This window comes from Scyliorhinus torazame, chromosome 15 (assembly GCF_047496885.1).
Source record: "Scyliorhinus torazame isolate Kashiwa2021f chromosome 15, sScyTor2.1, whole genome shotgun sequence".
NCBI lineage: Eukaryota > Metazoa > Chordata > Chondrichthyes > Carcharhiniformes > Scyliorhinidae > Scyliorhinus > Scyliorhinus torazame.
The window spans coordinates 9,578,812-9,598,620 of NC_092721.1; the positions used below are offsets into that span (position 1 = coordinate 9,578,812).

Below are 19,809 nucleotides of genomic sequence, written 5' to 3' on the forward strand. Positions count from 1 at the left end.
TAGCGAGTGGTGAGGGTGTGGAACTCGCTGTTATAGAGAGTGGTGAGGGTGTGGAACTCGCTGTTAGGGAGTGGTGAGGGTGTGGAACTCGCTGTTATAGAGAGTGGTGAGGTTGTGGAACTCGCTGTTATAGAGAGTGGTGAGGGTGTGGAACTCGCTGTTATAGAGAGTGGTGAGGGTGTGGAACTCGCTGTTAGGGAGTGGTGAGGGTGTGGAACTCGCTGTTAGGGAGTGGTGAGGGTGTGGAACTCGCTGTTACAGAGAGTGGTGAGGGTGTGGAACTCGCTGTTCTAGAGAGTGGTGAGGGTGTGGAACTCGCTGTTAGGGAGTGGTGAGGGTGTGGAACTCGCTGTTATAGAGGGTGGTGATGTGAATGGTGTAGGTGCATTTAGGGGAAGTTGGATTAACACCGGAGCAAGAAAGAAGTAGAAAAGTAAGTGGGTTTGTCATCTTGTCATGTCGTTACACCTTCCCGCAGTGTTGTTCCACGCAGGCCCATCAGTTGGGCGGCACGGTAGCATGGTGGTTAGCACTGTTGCTTCACAGCGCCAGGGTCCCAGGTTCGATTCGTGGCTTGGGTCACTGTCTGTGCGGAGTCTGCACGTTCTCCCCGTGTCTGTGTGGGTTTCCTCCGGGTGCTCCGGTTTCCTCCCACAGTCCTGGAAGACGTGCTAGTTAGGTGAATTGAACATTGTGAATTCTCCCTCTGTGTACCCGAACAGGCGCCTGAGTGTGGCGACTCGGGGCTTTTCACAGTAACTTCATTGCAGTGCGAATGTTGGCCTCCTTGTGACAATAAAGATTATTATATTATTGGTAGAGGCAGGTGAAGCAAGAGAGAGAGGTTTTGGAGATCTGTAGGCAGCATCCAGCTGAAGGCACAGCCCCCTGTAGTGGAACGATTAAAATCGGCGAGGTGCGAGGGTCCAGAATTGAAGCAGCATTGAGATCTCGGAGGATGGCGGGGCTGGAGAAGGTCACAGAAATAGGGATAAGCAGGTCCTTGGAATGAGCGCGGTGGAGAATCAGGTCAAGCATTTATTTATTTTTTAAAACTTGCATCAATTAACTTGTGGTATTTCCTTCATGTGTCAGGATCTTCGGCCGGAGACGTCACTTCGCATCCTTTGGGAACACGACTTCTGGGGTTCTAACCTGATCAGCAACACCAGTCACAAGTCCTACCGACCATTCACAGTGCTTACGTTCCGGTGAGACTGCGTGTTAGTGTTGAAAGGGTTCCGTTCATTTTTATACTGTAATGTTTACATGTTATTTGCAACATGTAATAAGTACCTACGTACCAGGCAAGCACAGCTTTATTTAAAGGCAGTTATATTGGCTTTCTGTACATTTAAATTGATGGAAATTAACCAATTCTCTCTTGCATGAATTCTGATGTTTGGAAGGCACAGATTATTATTCGTGTCTTGGGTAAACGTGGGGGTGGGGGCACGGTGGCGCAGTGGTTAGCACTGCTGACTCCCGCCGCCGAGAACCCCGGTTCGACCCCGGCCGGGTCACTGTCCGTGAGGACAGGTCGGCAGCACCACCGGGGGTCATGGCGTGGGGGGTGGGGGGGGGGGGGGGGGGGGGGGGGGACCTATACGGGGTCCTCAGGTTGGAGAGAATGAAGTTTCCCCCCAGGGGATCGGAGGAGGGGTGTGTAGTGCGGTGGAGGCTGCTTCTATCCCTGTTTGAGGATTTGTTTGTGGTTGGGGGGGGCGGTTATCAGAGAGGCGAAGGCCATGACATCGGCCCCCTTCCTCCAGCACCTCCTACACCCCAAAACCGCCACCGTAGAGTCCGGCTGCACCCTCACAATCCCCGACAGACTCTCGAACACCGCCCCTCAGAAACTCTCCAATTCTGTACACCCCCAGAACATGTGGGAATGGTTCGCCGGCCCCTCCCACACAAATTGCCACTCCCGGGAAGAACCCACTCAGCCGGGCCCGAGTCATATGGGCCCTCTGCTCCCACCTTGAACTGTATGAGGCTCATCCTTGCGCAGGAGGAGGTTGAGTTGAACTGACGCGTTGCTTCACTCCAAATCCCCCACCCCATCTCCAACCGCAACTCCTCCTCCCATTTCCGCTTAATCTCTTTCACTAACCATCCATATAGTACATTCACTGGTTTGGAGAATTTGGCTGCCTGTCAGGTTCCATAAAAAGCAGATTTAAATTTTGATTACTACTTGCCAACACATCATTAAGATTGTTTGGTCGGGCTGCATGGTAGCAGAGTGGGTTAGCACGGCTGCCTCACGGCACCGAGGTCCCAGGTTCGATCCCGGCTCTGGGTCACTGCCCGTGTAGAGTTTGCACATTCTCCCCGTGTCTGCGTGGGTTTCGCCCCCACAACCCAAAGATGTGCAGGGTAGGTGGATTGAACACGCTAAATTGCCTCTTAATTGGAAAAGATGAATTGGGTACTCTAAATTTATATTAAAAAAAAGATTGTTTGGTTTAATTAAAATAATTCCGTGAATGGATGGGTTAATATCTCAACAAGCAAAATTAATTGAGCAAAAATCCTAATTTTTAGTGTGAAGGCAGCTAAAAACTATCGTCCTAGCAGTACTGTCTGAACAAGTGCCATCTCATAGTGTGCATAACCTCTGTCGTTATAGTGCAGAGTGTGGAATAAATAAGGATGTTCTTATGCAGTTGAAGACTTCCATTCTGATGGTGTGGACAATGACATTGTTTTTCTATGCTGCGGTAGTGTCCGGAATATTGCCACTGTGTGGAGTATTATAGGATTACCACGCATCGTTTACCTCTCCTATCGTACAAGAGCGCAGTGTAAAATACAGGGCAGTACGCAATTTGTACCTTCATTAAGTTCATGTTTAATTTATGATCTGCCCGCATATCCATCTCTCTCAGGTTGAACTACTTGATAGCTGGAGGATTGCACCCGGTTGGATTTCACGTGGTCAACATTGTACTTCACAGCGTGATTTCTGTCATGACCCTCGATGTGTTCTCAGTGCTTCTAGGTGGTCTCGAGCATGATGAGAAAGGGAGGCAGCGCAACAGGGCACCAAAAGCATCATTTCTAGCTGCCCTGCTCTTTGCTGTGCATCCGATACACACAGAGAGCGTAAGTAAATTATTTCAAGGTGGGCTTAAGACTGATTGAAAGTTTGTGGACGTTCAAGAGTGTCATCACTTTAAATCAGCGGTCCAGTACAATTTTTCCACCTCCACCTTTCGTATTGCGTGTTTCAGGCAAGCAGTTGGGTGATTTGAGTTGGAGGAGAGTCTAAATCTCCTATGCCGTCCAACAGGATCGCTAATTTTACATTTACAACAACAACTTGCTTTTATATAGCACCTCTAACATGGTAAAATATCCAAAGGTGCTTTGCAGGAGCGTCATCAGCCATATTTCGACACCGAGCGAGAGGAGTGTAGAAGTCACGGGGGGATTGTAAGGTGGGGAGGGGAGGAGGTTACACTGACAGGGAGGTAACAAGGCCACATACGAATATGAACACCAAGGTGAGAATTTTAAAATCGAGGCATTGCTGGACTGGGAGGTTCTGTTGGCCAGCAAGAGCAGGGCGATGGGTTAACTTGTTGTGAGTTAGGATTTGGGTCAGTTTCTTTTTGGGGGACAGGAGGTGGAAGGCTGGCCAGGAGAGCAGGAACTGTGCATTAATTACCATAAAATAATGTTAGCACTCACTAGACTTTGTGCTTTTTATTTGTTTTGCAGGTTGCTGGGATTGTTGGCAGGGCAGATCTCCTCTGTGCTCTGTTCTTTCTGTTGTCTTTCATCAGCTATTGTAACGCATTCAGAAAATGTACGTATGACTGTTTAGAGCTGTGTGTGTTCTGGAATATGCGCACTGCCTAACACCCCCCCCCCCGTTAGCAGAGGTACCAGTGAAGGAAACACTGGCGACAACTTCAACAATAATGTCAGGCAGAAAGCTCATGGGACTGGATGGAAATGCTGCCTTTTGCAGCCCTTCCAGTATTAATATCTGTTAATAGAGATAAGATTGGACAGGCAGCAAATTGCAACATTTTACTCTGTTAAAGAGGTCGGTGTGTATTACAGCCATGCTCTTTATTTATTTCTTCATGGGATGGTGACATTACTGATTAGGCCATTTATTACCTGTCCCTAATTGCCCTCGAAAAGATGGTGCTGCCCCTCCTGTTGGTACTGTTCGGGATTGAGTTCCAGGGTTTTGACCCAGCGACAGTGAAAGAAATGACAATATATTTCCAAGTCAGGATGGTAAGTGGCTTGGAGGGGTATTTCCAGGGAGTGGTGTTCCCATATGCCTACTGCCCTTGCCCTTTTTAGATGTAGTGGTCGTGGGTTTGGAAGGCGCCCTCCGTGGGGTCTTTGTGAGTTCCTGCGGTGCAACTTGTGGACGATACAAACGGCTGCCACTGTGCATCGGGGGTGGAGGGAGTGAATGTTTGTGGATGGGCTACCAATCAAGCTGGCTGTTTTGTCCTGGATGGTGTCGAGCATCTTGTGTGCAGTTGGAGCTGCGCTCACCCAGGCCTGTGGAGAGTATGCCATCACACTCCTGACTTGTGCCTTGTCGCGAGGTCGCTGTATCAGTAAGGGTGTACCTTTGCGGTGGTGTTACCAACTACTATCAGAATTAAGACCAGTTATTGCATTGTCTCTTTTTCAGATGATGCAGAAGGAGAGTTCTCCTTTCACTGGATTTTTGCCAGCTTGTTGCTTTGTGCCGTAGCGATGCTTTGCAAGGAACAGGGTATCACAGTGCTGGTGAGACACGTCATCATTACGAAGTTGGGAAGATACAGTTTTGTGCTTTGGTGGCCTTCAATGTGTTTGGTAGTTTACTGGCTGAATGTGGATTTACCGGTAGTTATATAAAACTCGATGTTAAATCGGTTTCTCTCACCACAGATGCTGCCAGAGTTTTTCCAGCACTTTGCTTTTAGTTCAGAATTACTGCATTTATAGTATTTTGCTATTATTTATTATTTACAGTCTCATTTGTCTACGCTTAGGGTGTGAATGCAGTCTTTGATGCCCTTGTGATCTGCAAAATGGATATCCTGCAACTAGGCGCTGATCTGTTGCGAAAAGATACAAGGTCTGAGGTACAACTATGGCTGTGGAATATTACCCCCTTAGATTTATTTCCTATTTGACCCTAAGCTAAACTTTTTTAATATAAATTTATAGAGTACCCAATTATTTTTTTCCAATTGAGGGGCAATTTAGCGTGGCTAATCCACCTACCCTGCACACCTTTGGGTTGTGGGGGCAAAACCCACGCAGTGGGGAGAATGTGCAAACTCTACACAGATAGTGACCCGGGGCCATGATCGAACCCAGGTCCTCAGCGCCGTAGGCAACAGTGCTAACCACTGCACCACCGCGCTGCCCGACCCTAAGTGAAAGTTTGCCCCCATTGGTGAACCTGTAGAACTCTTTGCCGCAGAAGGCTGTGGAGGCCAAATCACTGAGTGTCTTTAAGACAGAGATAGATAGGTTCTTGATTAATAAGGGGATCAGGGGTTATGGGGAGAAGGCAGGAAAATGGGGTTGAGAAATATATCAGCCATGATTGAATGGCGGAGCAGACTCGATGGGCCGAGTGGCCTAATTCTGCTCCTATGTCTTATGGTCTTATTTGATTCCAACTGCCTCCGTGACCCCACTGCTCCCTAAACCTGTAATCTCCAGTCGCACAACCCTCTGCATTCCTCCCGTTCTGGTTGTTTGAGCGTCCCCAATTTTATTTGTTCTGCCGTTGACAGCCGCGCCTTCCGTTGCATGGACTCTAGGCTGAGTACGTCCCCCTCTAAACCTCACCCCTTATCTATGCTATAAATTCTATGACGCAATGTTAATACTTTATATTTAAGAAAAGAATCATGTTATGAAAGCATATTTTGTGAGGCGTGGTTTATGTGGAAAGAAAATGCAGAATATTTGGAATGCTTCATCAGCTGTCATTGATGTTTTTGTTACCTCTGGACTCAATTATTTCAAAAGGCTCGTCCCCCACATTTTACCCTCGGAAACTTGAGGTGATCCAAAACCCGCTGCCACTGTTTTAATTCACAGCAAGTCCCATCCACCTCTCACTCCGGTCTTCGAATCATTTACAGTGCAGAAGGAGGCCATTCGGTCCATCGAGTCTGCACCGGCCCTTGCAAAGAGCACCCAACTTAAGACCATGCCTCCACCCTCTCCCCACACCATAGTAACCCCACCCAACCTTTTTGGACGCTAAGGGCAATTTATCATGGCCAATCCACCTAACCTGCACGTCTTTGGACTGTGGGAGGAAACCGGAGCACCCGGAGGAAACCCATGCAGACACGGGGAGAACGCGCAGACTCCGCACAGACAGTGACCCGGGCCGGGAATCGAACCTGGGACCCTGGAGCTGTGAAGCAACCTTGCTAACCACTGTGCTACCGTGCTGCCCTTGGCCTCCGTTGCCTGTCTTAACCTCCATTGGCCCCTAGTCAAGCAATGTCTTGAGTTTAAAGTTCTCACCCTTGTGTTACAGTCCCAGACCAGACCCCAGTATACGTTAGGCAACTGGACCAGAGGCCCCAACAATTTTTCAATTTGTAAACTGGGAGGAAAGGATACTTCACCCCCCCCCAGGAGTAATTCCACTGACAAACAGGGTTTTGAAAAAAATTTAAAACAAATTTCATCCTTAACACAGGACCAAATGCATTAACATCACAGATAATAACTTACACTTAAAGTTAAACAAATCCATAACAGTAAAAGGAAACACTTTTAACTTTTAATTCTCTATCTCCAATTAAGCAAAGCCCATTTCAGGGCAAAAGCCACTTGGAAATAAAGTTAGCAAACACAGGGATACCCATGTCCTCTTGAGTTGCTTTCACCAAAAGAAATACACCCTTTCCAGGCACAACCTGCAAGTCCTTCTTTCTTTTTCAGACTAAAAAAAAACTGCCTGCTACAGACCTGGTTCCTCCCGTTAATTACATCATCTCTATCCCATTTCACTTAAGGTGAAACACAACCCATCAATTATCTAAATGCTAGGAAACCTTATTTCTATAAGCAAAAGTCCATAAGCCCTACAGAGGCAAACAACTAAATGGTTATAATCAATGATTATCCCACTTTTCCAACATCTTAATTGCATCCTTTGCAGACGCACCATCTTTGCATCCTTTGCAGACACCCCAATTTACAAAGCTGCACTATACATGATGGTGTCTTCAGCTGCTTAGCCCTCCCCCCCCCCCCCAAAGCTCTGGAATATCGCTCCCTCAACCCCACTTTAAGACACTGCTTAAAACCTACCTCTTTGACCAAGCTTTTAGTCATCTGACCTAACCCCACCTTGTGTGGCTTGGTGTTACACATTGTTTTATCATTTTCCTGTGAAGTGCCTTGGGACATTTTGTTATATGAAAGGCGCTATATAAAGATAACTTGTTGAAATATTTGCTGCGCTGGTTTCTCTTTCTGTTTTTATCTGTTTCCTTTCTGCCTGATCCTCAGACATCCCTACCGTGGAAAAGAGGATTTTTCACCCGAATTCTGCTGGTGGCATCTGGCGGGATTGCCCTGCTGTATGGCCGTTGGCGGATCATGGGCACGGGACCCCCGGCTTTCACTGAAGTGGATAACCCAGCATCGTTTGCAGACAGCGCTCTCGTGCGGGTAAGCTGCTAGTGCTGCTTACAGTGGGAACTCTCAGCATTTTTATAATCCAAAGTTAAATGGTTCACAAACCTCTGCCGTTAAATTTTAAGAATGATTTTTGTTCGGAATATGTAATTGTATTATACAGTGCGGGAACGCTGGGGGGGGCGGCCTGCAGCGGGGGGGGGGGGGATTCTGCACCGGGGGGGGGCCTGAAATGGGGTCTGGCCCGCGATCGGTGCCCACCGATCGTCAGGCCGGCCTCTCTGAAGGAGGACCTCCTTTCTTCCGCAGCCCCGCAAGATCCGTCTGACCACTTCTTGCGGGACGGACTTGGAGAGGACGGCAACCGCGCATGCGCGGGTGACGCCAGTTATGCGGCGCCATCCGCGTCATGTATGCCGCGGCGCCAAGGCCTGGCGCACGTAAATGACGCGGCACCGCTCCTAGCCCATTATCGGGCCCTGAATCGGTCGGGATAGGGTTTGTTTCGCGCCGCCGTGAATCTCGACGGCGTTCACGACGGCGCAAACACTCTGCCTCCATTTCGGAGAATCCCGCCCCCTGTATATTAAAACAAATTTTATCATTAACACAATATTAAACTACCTTTATCAGCACCGAAATACAGATTACAATTACCAGTTAAACAATGCTTAACAATAAAATGAAACATTTTTAACTCCTAATTGCTACCTTTATCTCCAATCTAGCAAAACCCATCATAGGTCAAAACCCACTTTTAAATAAAGTTAGCAAACACAGGATTACTTGCCAGCTTCTGGTTAAAAAGATCTTTTGAAAGACAGCTTGGAGAGAGGGAGAGAGAGATCTGTCGGATTTATGGTGAATTTCTGACAGCCTTCTGAAGAAACTGTTGTTCAGCTCACAACGTCCAGAGAACTAACTGCCACAGACCTGGCCCCTCCATAATTACCTCAGTTTAAACACAATGGACGCGATCCAATGGCCACCTGCGCCGATAAAGCAGCTCGCCGCAGTGCAGCGTGGCTGATAGAAGCCGGGAGACCCTGCTCCCAGGATCCAACCTGGCTCGCACCGCCTCGCGAGACGAGATCCAACGCGATCTCGCGAGACGATGCGGTGTAACTCCTGCCCATTGTGGGCGGGATCACTTTTTGGCAAATCTGCATATTCATAGAATCATCATAGAATTTACAATGCAGAAGGAGGCCATTCAGCCCATCGAGTCTGCACCGGCTCCTGGAAAGAGCACCCTACCCAAGGTCAACACCTCCACCCCATCCCCACAACCCAGTAACCCCACCCAACACCAAGGGCAATTTTGGACACTAAGGGCAATTTATCATGGCCAATCCACCTAACCTGCACATCTTTGGACTGTGGGAGGAAACCGGAGCACCCGGAGGAAACCCACGCACACACGGGGAGGATGTGCAGACACCGCACAGACAGCGACCCAAGCTGGAATCGAACCTGGGACCCTGGAGCTGTGAAGCAATTGTGCTGTCCACAATGCTACCATGCTGCCCACATATTAAAGCGAGACAGCTCGTCTCACCTTAATGTGCATCCTTTGCAGAGTGAAAAAGGAGAACCTATATCTGCTGGCAGGAGAGACACAGATTGAAGAAAAGTGACAAAAAAACATGGGGTAAATGTTTACATGCAGCGGGTTGCTATGATCTGGAGGATGCTGCCTGACCGGGCAGGAGATGAAGTAAATTTCAAAATGGGGAATTGGGTATAAACTAGACCAGGAAAATATTTGCAGGGCTTTGGGGAAAGAGCAGGGTTAGTGGAACCAACATGGCTAATCTGACTTTGGCCTCAACCCGACAGACCACCTACCCCCCCCGATAGCCTTTGACCTCCTGACATAGAAGATAGGAGCGGCAGGAGGCCTTTTGGCCCTTCATGGGGCGAAGGGCCTCCTCTTGTGCTGTTCGCATCTGTGGTCGGTGTTGCTTATGGGTATCAATTGTCTGGATTTCCTTCACTCCCGACCACCATCGGTACCAAGATCATGAGATGTTGCAGGTTTTTCCAGTGTCATCCAATATATAAAACGCCGAGGAATGGCTTCAGACTTTACTCTGGTTGAGGTGGTCCTGTTTCTGCTGCGAATCATCGCTCTGTTATACAACTGAGGTTAATTAGCACCTCTTTTGTCGAAGTGGATTAATATTTTTATGAACTGATTTTCTTGTTTAATTTTGTTTTATCAGGCTATTAATTATAATTACTACTACTCTCTGAACACATGGCTATTAGTCTATCCCTGGTGGCTGTGCTTTGATTGGTCAATGGGCTGTTTACCTCTGATTAAATCGATCGGTGACATTAGAATATTTGCCCCTCTCGTACTTTGGTTCTTCCTCATCGGCATCATATGTCAAGCTTTATGCTCCACAAACACAGATGAAAGAAGGTAAAGCTTTTGGTTTTGATTCGCCATACCAAATGCAGATGAAGGGAAAACTCCTTTAAAGGGATCTGAACGGGTCGATGTTGGGAGGATGTTAATACCTGACTGGGGGGGGGGGGGGGGGGGGGGGCGCACGGTGTGTTGCTCTTTTTGACCTTAGTCTATTTGCTCTGTTTAGGTCACCTTTGTTCATGAGTCGCCAGGTATCTTTATGATACCGCCACGTGGTTCAAGTTCAGGTTATGATTAATAACACAGCACACCGCTTAGTAAGGATTAAAACAACGGTCATTTATTATATACAACAAGCAATATTAATACCCTAATACTACTTTCTATATAACAAACCTATCACTACTGGCCAATACTTAACTTAGGAAGAGCCCACCAGGTCAGGGAAACGAATGACTTGTCCAATCAAATCTGGCCCGTGGGATTCAAAAGGCTGCTACAGGTCGGTGGCTAGGTGTCTCTACCGGATAGCGATCGTTGGATTCAAACTTACGGTGGCCGGTGGCTGGTCTTGCGAAGGTCTCGAGCAGGCGAAGATGAGAGAGAGAGAGATCTGAACTTGGACCTTTACTTTTATAGGGCCCAGGGGCTTCCCGCCTCCCGGGGCGGCCCTTGACCCTGAGTCCCAAGTGATTGGATTCTGTCCCCAGTCTCTGGGGTCGATGTGTCCAATGGTGAGGCGATTCCTCGATCGGGGGGTGGTCGCTCACCTGTCTTTGTTTCGGCCACTGCAGGCGCCGACAGGTCTGGCCCGGTAATCAATTGCTAATATATTGCAATTGTTCCCGGGGATAGCCGATTTAACTGTGGATGTCTGAGTAGATTAGGTGTAAACAGTCCTGAATGCAACTGCGGATACCTGGGTTGATGTGCTGTTGATAGCCCCGAGTATCGATCTGGGCTACGTTCCCAGTGCTGAATATGCAAACCTGTCTGCAGCTGCCTGCTTGTGTATTCTTGGCTGCTTTTCCCAGCAGTCTTTCGGGTTAGCCGTTTTAAACTGGGTTTTAGCCAGATTAATCGGAACGCAGCCATTTTACATGGCTGCAGGTGACACAGTGGTTAGCACTGCTGCCTCACATAGCCAGGGACCCGGGTTCAATTCCAGCCTTATAGAATTTACAGTGCACTAGCAGGCCGGTCGGCCCATCGAGTCTGCACCGGCCCTTGGAAAGAGCACCCTACTCAAGCCTCTGCCTCCACCCTAACCCAGTAACCCCACTTCACCTTTTTGGACACTAAGGGCAATTTAGCATGGCCAGTCCTCCTAACCTGCACATCTTTGGACTTGCAGGAGGAAACCGGAGCACCCGGAGGAAACCCACGCACACACGGGGAGGATGTGCAGACTCTGCACACAGACAGTGACCCACGGGAATCGAACCTGGGACCCTGGAGCTGTGAAGCAGCTGTGCTAACCACTGTGCTGCCCAGCCTCGGGTGACTGTCTGTGTGGAGTTTGTATTTTCTCCCCGTGTCTGCGTGGGTTTCCTCCGGGTGCTCCGGTTTCCTCCCACAGTCCAAAGATGTGCAGGTTAGGTGGGGTTATGGGATAGGGTGGTCCTAGGTCAGGTGTTCCTCAGAGGGTTGGTGCAGACTTGATGAGCCCAATGGTCTCCTTCTGCACCTTAGTGATTCTATGGTTCCAAAATGCTTTTCTTATTTTAGTTCCCTTTTTAAAAATTATTTTAGAAGAAAAAATCCCAGATGGTGTGACTAGAGAAGGTGGGATTAATCTCTTTATGGAGAGATTTGATAGAGGTTTGGAAATTTATGAAAGGCTTTGATAAGAGCAAATTCGGGGAAACTTTCCAATGGCAGGAGACTTGGTAACCAGAGAGACACAGATTGAGGATAATTGACTCAAGAACCAGAGCGGGGGGATGGGGGTGGGGGGAGGAGAGGAGAGGGGGAGATATGGATTTCTATTTGTAATGCACCCAGTCATTGTGACCTGGTATGTGCTTCCTTAAGGACATTGGAAACAGATTCAGTAGGAACTTTCAAAGGGGCAGTTGGATGGTTCGCAGGTCTGGGGTGAGAGAGCGCTCAAGTGAGACTAATTGAATAGCTCATTGAAGGAAGCGGCACAGGGATGATGGGCTGAATGGCCCTCTGTTTGATATCCAGAGGAAGGGAGGGCCGGGTGGCTGCTTTTAAGACAAATGTTGGTGATGTTCCTCAGCTAGTTACTGGGTAGCAGCATCCTGTATCAATTCATAATTCAACCTTCGTTATGGCTTGAGTGACTCTTTCAGTGAATGTGTTTGAATGAAGAAATGCTTTGGGGGCAGGAGGAGGCAACATTATTATCTTTCATTTGGTCCAAATGTTATCCGATACACGATCCACCACATTGGATTTCACAGCCAGAGAACATCCATTCGGATGACATATCTAACGTGTCCATTCCTGGTAGACGTCCATTGATTTGAATAGGAATCTATATCTGTTTGAAGAAATAATTGCATAAAACGTCCAGCACAGAAACAGGCCATTCGACCCAACTAGCCCATGATGGTCCTTATGCTCCATGCAAGACACCTCCTGCATCTCTTCATTCCACCCTCTTAACATTTCCACCTATTCCTATCTCCCTCACGTTTATCCCATTTCCCCTTAAATATTCTGTTGTTCACTTCGACCACTGTCTCTGGTCGTGAGCCCCACATTCTCACTTCTCAGTCATGCCATTTCTCCCGAATACCAATCCAATAATCTTTTTTTCTCTTCATGTGTTTATCTCACCTGATTAACACTACACCCCTGTATGCTTCACCCGTTGCCGGTGTTAGAACATAGAACAGTACAGCACAGAACAGGCCCTTCGGCCCTCGATGTTGTGCCGAGCATCGTCCGAAACCAAGATCAAGCTATCCCACTCCCTGTCATTCTGGTGTGCTCCATGTGCCGATCCAATAACCGCTTGAAAGTTCCTAAAGTGTCCAACTCTACTATCACAGCAGGCAGTCCATTCCACACCCTAACCATGCATGTATGTTTATGTAGTTATATTGTGTACCTTGTGTTGCCCTATTATGTATTTTCTTTTCTTTTCATGTATTTAATGATCTGTTTGAGCTGCTAGCAGAAAAATACTTTTCACTGTACCTCGGTACACGTGACAATAAACAAATCCGTATCCAATCAGCTGTCTCTTTAAATGCATTCATGCTATTTGCCTCAAGTGTTATTTGTGGTAGAGCCCCTTATTGGATTTGTTGGTGACTGTCTTGTATTTATGCCCTGGTCATAACCTTGCCATTGATGTACAATTCATTGAGCTGAGCTTGGCCAATATCGCAATGATGGGGTGTCGAGAGTGTGACGCTGTTAGATATGTATCTAAAGAGGAATTCTCTGGCTGGGAATAAAACATTATTTTCTGTAAGGCTGCATTTTGATTATGAATCAAAACTTCTGAACTTTGGATAAAGGGAGCTGATAGATGTTTTGGGAGCAGCTGATGTCTTTATCTTTTGATATCATTTAGCTCCAGGGTCCCGGGTTCAATTCCGGCCTCGGGTGACTGTCTGTGTGGAGTTTGCACTTTCTCCCCGTATCTGTGTGGGTTTCCTCCGGATGCTCCGGTTTCCTCCCACAGTCCAAAGATGTGCAGGTTAGGTGGATTGGCTATGCTAAATTGCCCCTTAGTGTCCAAAAGGTTAGGCTGGGTTACGGCGATAGGGTGGGGCGTGGTCCTAAGTAGGGTGCTCTTTCCAAGGGCCGGTGCAGACTCGATGGGCCAAAAGACGTCCTGCATTGTAGGAATTCTGATTCTATGAAAGGTTCTATTGTGTGCACTCGTGTATGTATGAGAGATGAGCAACTACTTCTAAGGTAACTTGTATCTCTCTCCAAAGAGCTTATTAACAGATTACTTTGAATGTAACCAAAGTCCATACTGCCATGTCTATCTGCTATTAGTTTTCTAAGCTGCAAACATATTGTGTGAACAGATGTATTTGGATACGTCCACAGAATCCTCGCCTCTGGAGTCACTCTTGTGATCATCCCGTTCCTTCCTGCATCGAACGTTTTCTTCCGAGTAGGGTTTGTGATTGCGGAGAGAGTGATCTACCTCTCCAGCGCTGGTTACTGCATGCTGCTGTCTTACGGCATTTGCACTTTGTCGAGGCAAGGCAGGAGATTCAAGGTAGGGGCGCACGTTTATTTACCTTTTCACCCTTGTCAGCTTTGCAACCTGCAGGTTTGAAATGGGTTCCGAATCTCAATTTTTAACGTGATTTTCTTTAGAGCATCACCTCCATTGCTGTGACAGGCTTGGTAATTCTGAACATTCTGCAGTGCGTCAGGCGCAGTCACCATTGGAGGACAGAGGAAGATCTTTTCACAAGTGCTTTGTCAGTGTGTCCCTTCAATGCCAAAGTAAGAAAATACATTTATTTGGGGGGGGAAAAATAACTTAATGCAAATGTTCTTAAATATTCATTGAGAAAAATCATAATGGAAAATGATGCTCTGACTGACAAATACATGAATGAAATGTATTGTCCAGCAACTTGCATTTAATTTTCTCAGCATTATGATTTTGACATGCAATAAAGGACTCGTATTTCCATAGTGTCTTGTACAAACGCAGGGCAACCTGGTACCTGGGACTTTGATATTGTGGCCATTTCAGAGACATGGATAGAGCAGGGACAGGAATGGTTGTTGCAGGTGCCAGGGTTCAGATATTTCAGTAAGCTCAGGGAAGGTGGTAAAAGAGGGGGAGGGGTGGCATTGTTAGTCAAGGACAGTATTACGGTGGCAGAAAGGACGTTTGATGAGGACTGGTCTACCGAGGTAGTATGGGCTGAGGTTAGAAACAGGAAAGGAGAGGTCACACTGTTAGGGGTTTTCTATAGGCCTCCGAAAAGTTCCAGAGATGTAGAGGAAAGGATTGCAAAGATGATTCTGGATAGGAGCGAAAGCAACAGAGTAGTTGTTATGGGCGACTTTAACTTTCCAAATATTGACTGGAAACGCTATAGTTTGAGTACTTTAGATGGGTCCGTTTTTGTCCAATGTGTGCAGGAGGGTTTCCTGACACAGTATGTAGATAGGCCAACGAGAGGCGAGGCTATATTGGATTTGGTACTGGGTAATGAACCAGGACAGGTGTTAGATTTGGAGGTAGGTGAGCACTTTGGTGATAGTGACCACAATTCGATTACGTTTACTTTAGTGATGGAAAGGGATAGGTATATACCGCAGGGCAAGAGTTATATCTGGGGGAAAGGCAATTATGATGTGATGAGGCATGACTTAGGATGCATCGGATGGAGAGGAAAACTGCAGGGGATGGGCACAATGGAAATGTGGAGCTTGTTCAAGGAACAGCTACTGCGTGTCCTTGATAAGTATGTACCTGTCAGGCAGGGAGGAAGTGGTCGAGCAAGGGAACCATGGTTTACTAAAGCAGTCAAAACACTTGTCAAGAGGAAGAAGGAGGCTTATGTAAAGATGAGACATGAAGGTTCGATTAGGGCGCTCGAGAGTTACAAGTTAGCTAGGAAGGACCTAAAGAGAGAGCTAAGAAGAGCCAGGAGAGGACATGAGAAGTCTTTGGCAGGTAGGATCAAGGATAACACTCAAGCTTTCGAGAGATAGGTCAGGAATAAACGAATGACTAGGGTAAGAGTAGCGCCAGTCAAGGACAGTAGTGGGAAGTTGTGCTTGGAGTCCGAGGAGTTAGGAAAGGTGCTAAATGAATATTTTTCATCAGTATTCACACAGGAAAAAGACAATGTTGTCGAGGAGAATACTGAGATTCAGGCAACTAGACTAGAAGGGCTTGAGGTTCATAAGGGAAGGTGTTAGCAATTCTGGAAAGTGTGAAAATAGATAAGTCTTTGGCTTTGATCTTTAAGTCATCTTTGTCTGCAGGAATAGTGCCAGAAGACTGGAGGATAGCAAATGTTGTCCCCTTGTTCAAGAAGGGGAGTAGAGACAACCCCGTTAACTATAGACCAGTGAGCCTTACTTCTGTTGTGGGCAAAATCTTGGAAAGGTTTATAAGAGATAGGATGTATAATCATCTGGAAAGGAATAATTTGATTAGAGATAGTCAACACGGTTTTGTGAAGGGTAGGTCGTGCCTCACAAACCTTATTGAGTTCTTTGAGAAGGTGACCAAACAAGTGGATGAGGGTAAAGCAGTTGATGTGGTGTATATGGATTTCAGTAAAGCGTTTGATAAGGTTCCCCATGGTAGGCTACTGCAGAAAATACAGAGGCATGGGATTCAGGGTGATTTAGCAGTTTGGATCAGAAATTGGCTAGCTGGAAGAAGACAAAGGGTGGTGGTTGATGGGAAATGTTCAGACTGGAGTCCAGGTACTAGTGGTGTACCACATGGATCTGTTTTGGGGCCACTGCTGTTTGTCATTTTTATAAATGACCTGGAGGAGGGCGTAGAAGGATGGGTGAGTGAATTTGCAGATGACACTAAAGTCGGTGGAATTGTGGACAGTGCGGAAGGATGTTACAAGTTACAGAGGGACATAGATAACCTGCAGCGCTGGGCTGAGAGGTGGCAAATGGAGTTTAATGCAGAAAAGTGTGAGGTGATTCATTTTGGAAGGAATAACAGGAAGACAGAGTACTGGGCTAATGGTAAGATTCTTGGCAGTGTGCATGAGCAGAGAGATCTCGGTGTCCTTGTACATAGATCCCTGAAAGTTGCCACCCAGGTTGAGAGGGTTGTTAAGAAGGCGTACGGTGTGTTAGCTTTTATTGGTAGAGGGATTGAGTTTCGGAGCCATGAGATCATGTTGCAGCTGTACAAAACTCTGGTGTGGCCGCATTTGGAGTATTGCGTGCAATTCTGGTCGCTGCATTATAGGAAGGATGTGGAAGCATTGGAAAGGGTGCAGAGGAGATTTACCAGAATGTTGCCTGGTATGGAGGGAAGATCTTATGAGGGAAGGCTGAGGGACTTGAGGCTGTTTTCGTTAGAGAGAAGGAGGTTAAGAGGTGACTTGATTGAGGCATACAAGATGATCAGAGGATTAGATAGGGTGGACAGTGAGAGCCTTTTTCCTCGGATGGTGATGTCTAGCACGAGTGGACATAGCTCTAAATTGAGGGGAGATAGATATAAGACAGATGTCAGAGGTAGGTTCTTTACTCAGAGAGTAGTAAGGGCGTGGACTGCACTGCCTGCAACAGTAGTGGACTCGCCAATACTAAGGGCATTCAAATGGTCATTGGATAGACATATGGACGATAAGGGAATAGTGTAGATGGGCTTTAGAGTGGTTTCACAGGTCGGCGCAACATCGAGGGCCAAAGGGCCTGTACTGCGCTGTAAGGTTCTATGTTCTAACCCAAATGTTTTACAGCTAATGAAATGCTTTTCAAAGTGTAGCCCATGTTGTCACTGCTGCCTGACGGCGCCGAGGTCCCAGGTTCGATCCCGGCCCTGGGTCACTGTCCTTGTGGAGTTTGCACATTCTCCCCGTGTCTGCAAGGGCCTTACCCCACAACACAAAGATGCGCAGGGTAGGTGGATTGGCCACGCTAAATTGCCCCTTAATTGGGAAAAAAAAAGAATTGGGTACTCTAAATTTGTAAAAAGAAAAGGGGGAAAAAATGAATAGCCTGGGTTGTGATGTTGGAAACACAGTATCCGCGTTGTGCACACCCAGCTCCTGTAAACAGCAGCGTGGTAATGACCAGACGATCTGTTTATTCGTGATGTTGGGTCGGTCCCGGCACCCTTCCCGAGCAAGATCAACAGCAGGCGTTCTCTGGATCAAGAAACCAGGAACGTGGGAAGTCACCAACAAGTTTCTTGTGACGACTCCACCGGTCAAAGAGCAGGCTTTGAATGACCCCGGAGGGAGCAGTCCTGGCTAAACAGGTTGAGGACAGGCCAGGCCCCCCATGCAGCCAGCCTCCACTGCTGCGGCCTCGAGCACAAAACTCCATATGCACTTGCGGAAAGATACAACAAAAAATGCCGAGGAGTAAGACTTAAGTGGCGGACTAATCACCTTAAACTCAGCAAATTGCAGGGAGGGGGGGGTGTGTGCTAACGCTTGGCTTTGACGATTTGCATTCACTAAGTAATAAATAAATGGGTTGAGGGATAAATGTTGGTCCGGACGCCAGAGTGAACGCCCCCGCTCTTCGAATAGTGCCGGGGATCTTTTCCATGCAGCTGAGAGGGCAGCTGGCTCCCCGGTTTAAGCATCTCAACTAAAAGATGGCATCGCTGGCAGTGCTGCACTGGAGTGCCGGGCCACAACCTTGTGACTCGCCGGTGCGAAGCTGTCAACTGAGCTGCGGCTGATACTGATCGTTGCCGTATACTAGAGCGCATTATTTAACCCTTGCCGTTCAGTGCTGACGAAGCCTTTTTCTTTCCTTGTAGGTACATTACAATGTTGGTAAAAATCTCGCTGACCGAGGTAAAGAAACCTCTGCAATCCAGTATTACCGAGAAGCAGTGAGGTATTCGCACACCTTGCTTTATCAGTTAGTAATTAAATGATGGAAGGTTCAAAGTTCACTCTTCAAATAGAAATGACTTTACCCGGGAGGAAAATTTCAGACTCCCCCTTTTTTTCTATTTTTCAGGCTCAATCCAAAGTATGTCCATGCGATGAACAATCTGGGAAATATCTTCAAGGAAAGGAAGGAGCTACACGAAGCGGAGAAGTTACTCTCCAGAGCTGTGGCCATTCAGTACGTCTCAATTTAAGCTTAATATTACTGAGTTCACTTGTCAGGTGAAGACCAAAACTGATGGTCACAAGTGTAAGAGAGTCACTAAGAAACGTCTTCACCGAGAGACCGCGGCAAAGATCAAAACGCGAAACAACCTCCTCCTCCAACCTGCTGGCTCTTCATGGAGTGTAGATGCTCAAACCGAAGGGACCTCGGCTCGTGCCACTGTCTACTCGACTGCTGAGTACTGTGTACCAGCCTGGTACAACTCATCCCACACCAGTCTGGGAGATAGCCAGCTCAACACAACAAAGTGCATCATCTCGGGTCCCCTTCGATCAACCCAACTCCCCTGGCTCCCAGTCCCGAACAAAATCCCGCCTCCTCACATAAGGAGGGAGATCGCAACAAGGAAGCTCCTGGAGAAGGTCTACATCAACCCAAGCCTGAGGCTGCACAAGGATCTTACCAATCCACCTGCTGCTCACCTAGCACGCAAGCCTGTACGACTAAGACCACCGTGCCAGGGATTAACAGCAGAGGCCGCGTGGCTGCAGGATTGGAACCAACACACATCCTCATCACAGATCCCACAGCCTACCCAGCCAGTCTCAATCTGCCATGCCAACTTAGAATCCCTACAGGGCAGAAGAAGCTATTCGGCACATCGAGCCTGCACCGACCCTCTGAAAGAGCACCTTACATCGGCCCCATCCCCGTTACCCCACCCAAACTTTGGACACTTAAGGGGCAATTTATCATGGCCAATCCACCTAACCTGCACACCTTTGGGCTGTGGGAGGAAACCGGAGCACCCGGAGGAAACCCACGCAGACACGGGGAGAACGTGCAGACCTCCGCACAGACAGTGACCCGAGGTCGGAATCGAACCCGGTGTCACAGCAGCAGTGCTAACTACTGTACCACCCGATCTAGCACTCTCGTTTCCTTGTGACCAAGGCCTTTGTGCAGCAAATCGGCACAGGTGGGGCCTTGCAGGGAACCCGGGCTGTAGCTGCAGTGCCTACCTAACATTGTAGACTGCC

At 47.7% G+C, this 19,809-nt stretch overlaps 1 protein-coding gene across 2 annotated transcripts in view; it reads left to right on the forward strand.

Moving 5' to 3' along the window:
• tmtc4 (transmembrane O-mannosyltransferase targeting cadherins 4) overlaps positions 1 to 19,809 on the forward strand; it is a 72,155-nt gene that overhangs the window by 40,113 nt on the left and 12,233 nt on the right. For both annotated transcript variants that reach the window (XM_072476059.1, XM_072476060.1), the window contains exons 3-13: positions 1,096 to 1,211; positions 2,895 to 3,111; positions 3,730 to 3,817; positions 4,673 to 4,770; positions 5,019 to 5,111; positions 7,519 to 7,680; positions 9,873 to 10,075; positions 14,066 to 14,240; positions 14,342 to 14,473; positions 18,468 to 18,547; positions 18,674 to 18,781. In XM_072476059.1, the coding sequence (XP_072332160.1) occupies positions 1,096 to 1,211; positions 2,895 to 3,111; positions 3,730 to 3,817; positions 4,673 to 4,770; positions 5,019 to 5,111; positions 7,519 to 7,680; positions 9,873 to 10,075; positions 14,066 to 14,240; positions 14,342 to 14,473; positions 18,468 to 18,547; positions 18,674 to 18,781 (1,472 nt within the window). The remainder of the gene's footprint in view (positions 1 to 1,095; positions 1,212 to 2,894; positions 3,112 to 3,729; positions 3,818 to 4,672; positions 4,771 to 5,018; positions 5,112 to 7,518; positions 7,681 to 9,872; positions 10,076 to 14,065; positions 14,241 to 14,341; positions 14,474 to 18,467; positions 18,548 to 18,673; positions 18,782 to 19,809) is intronic.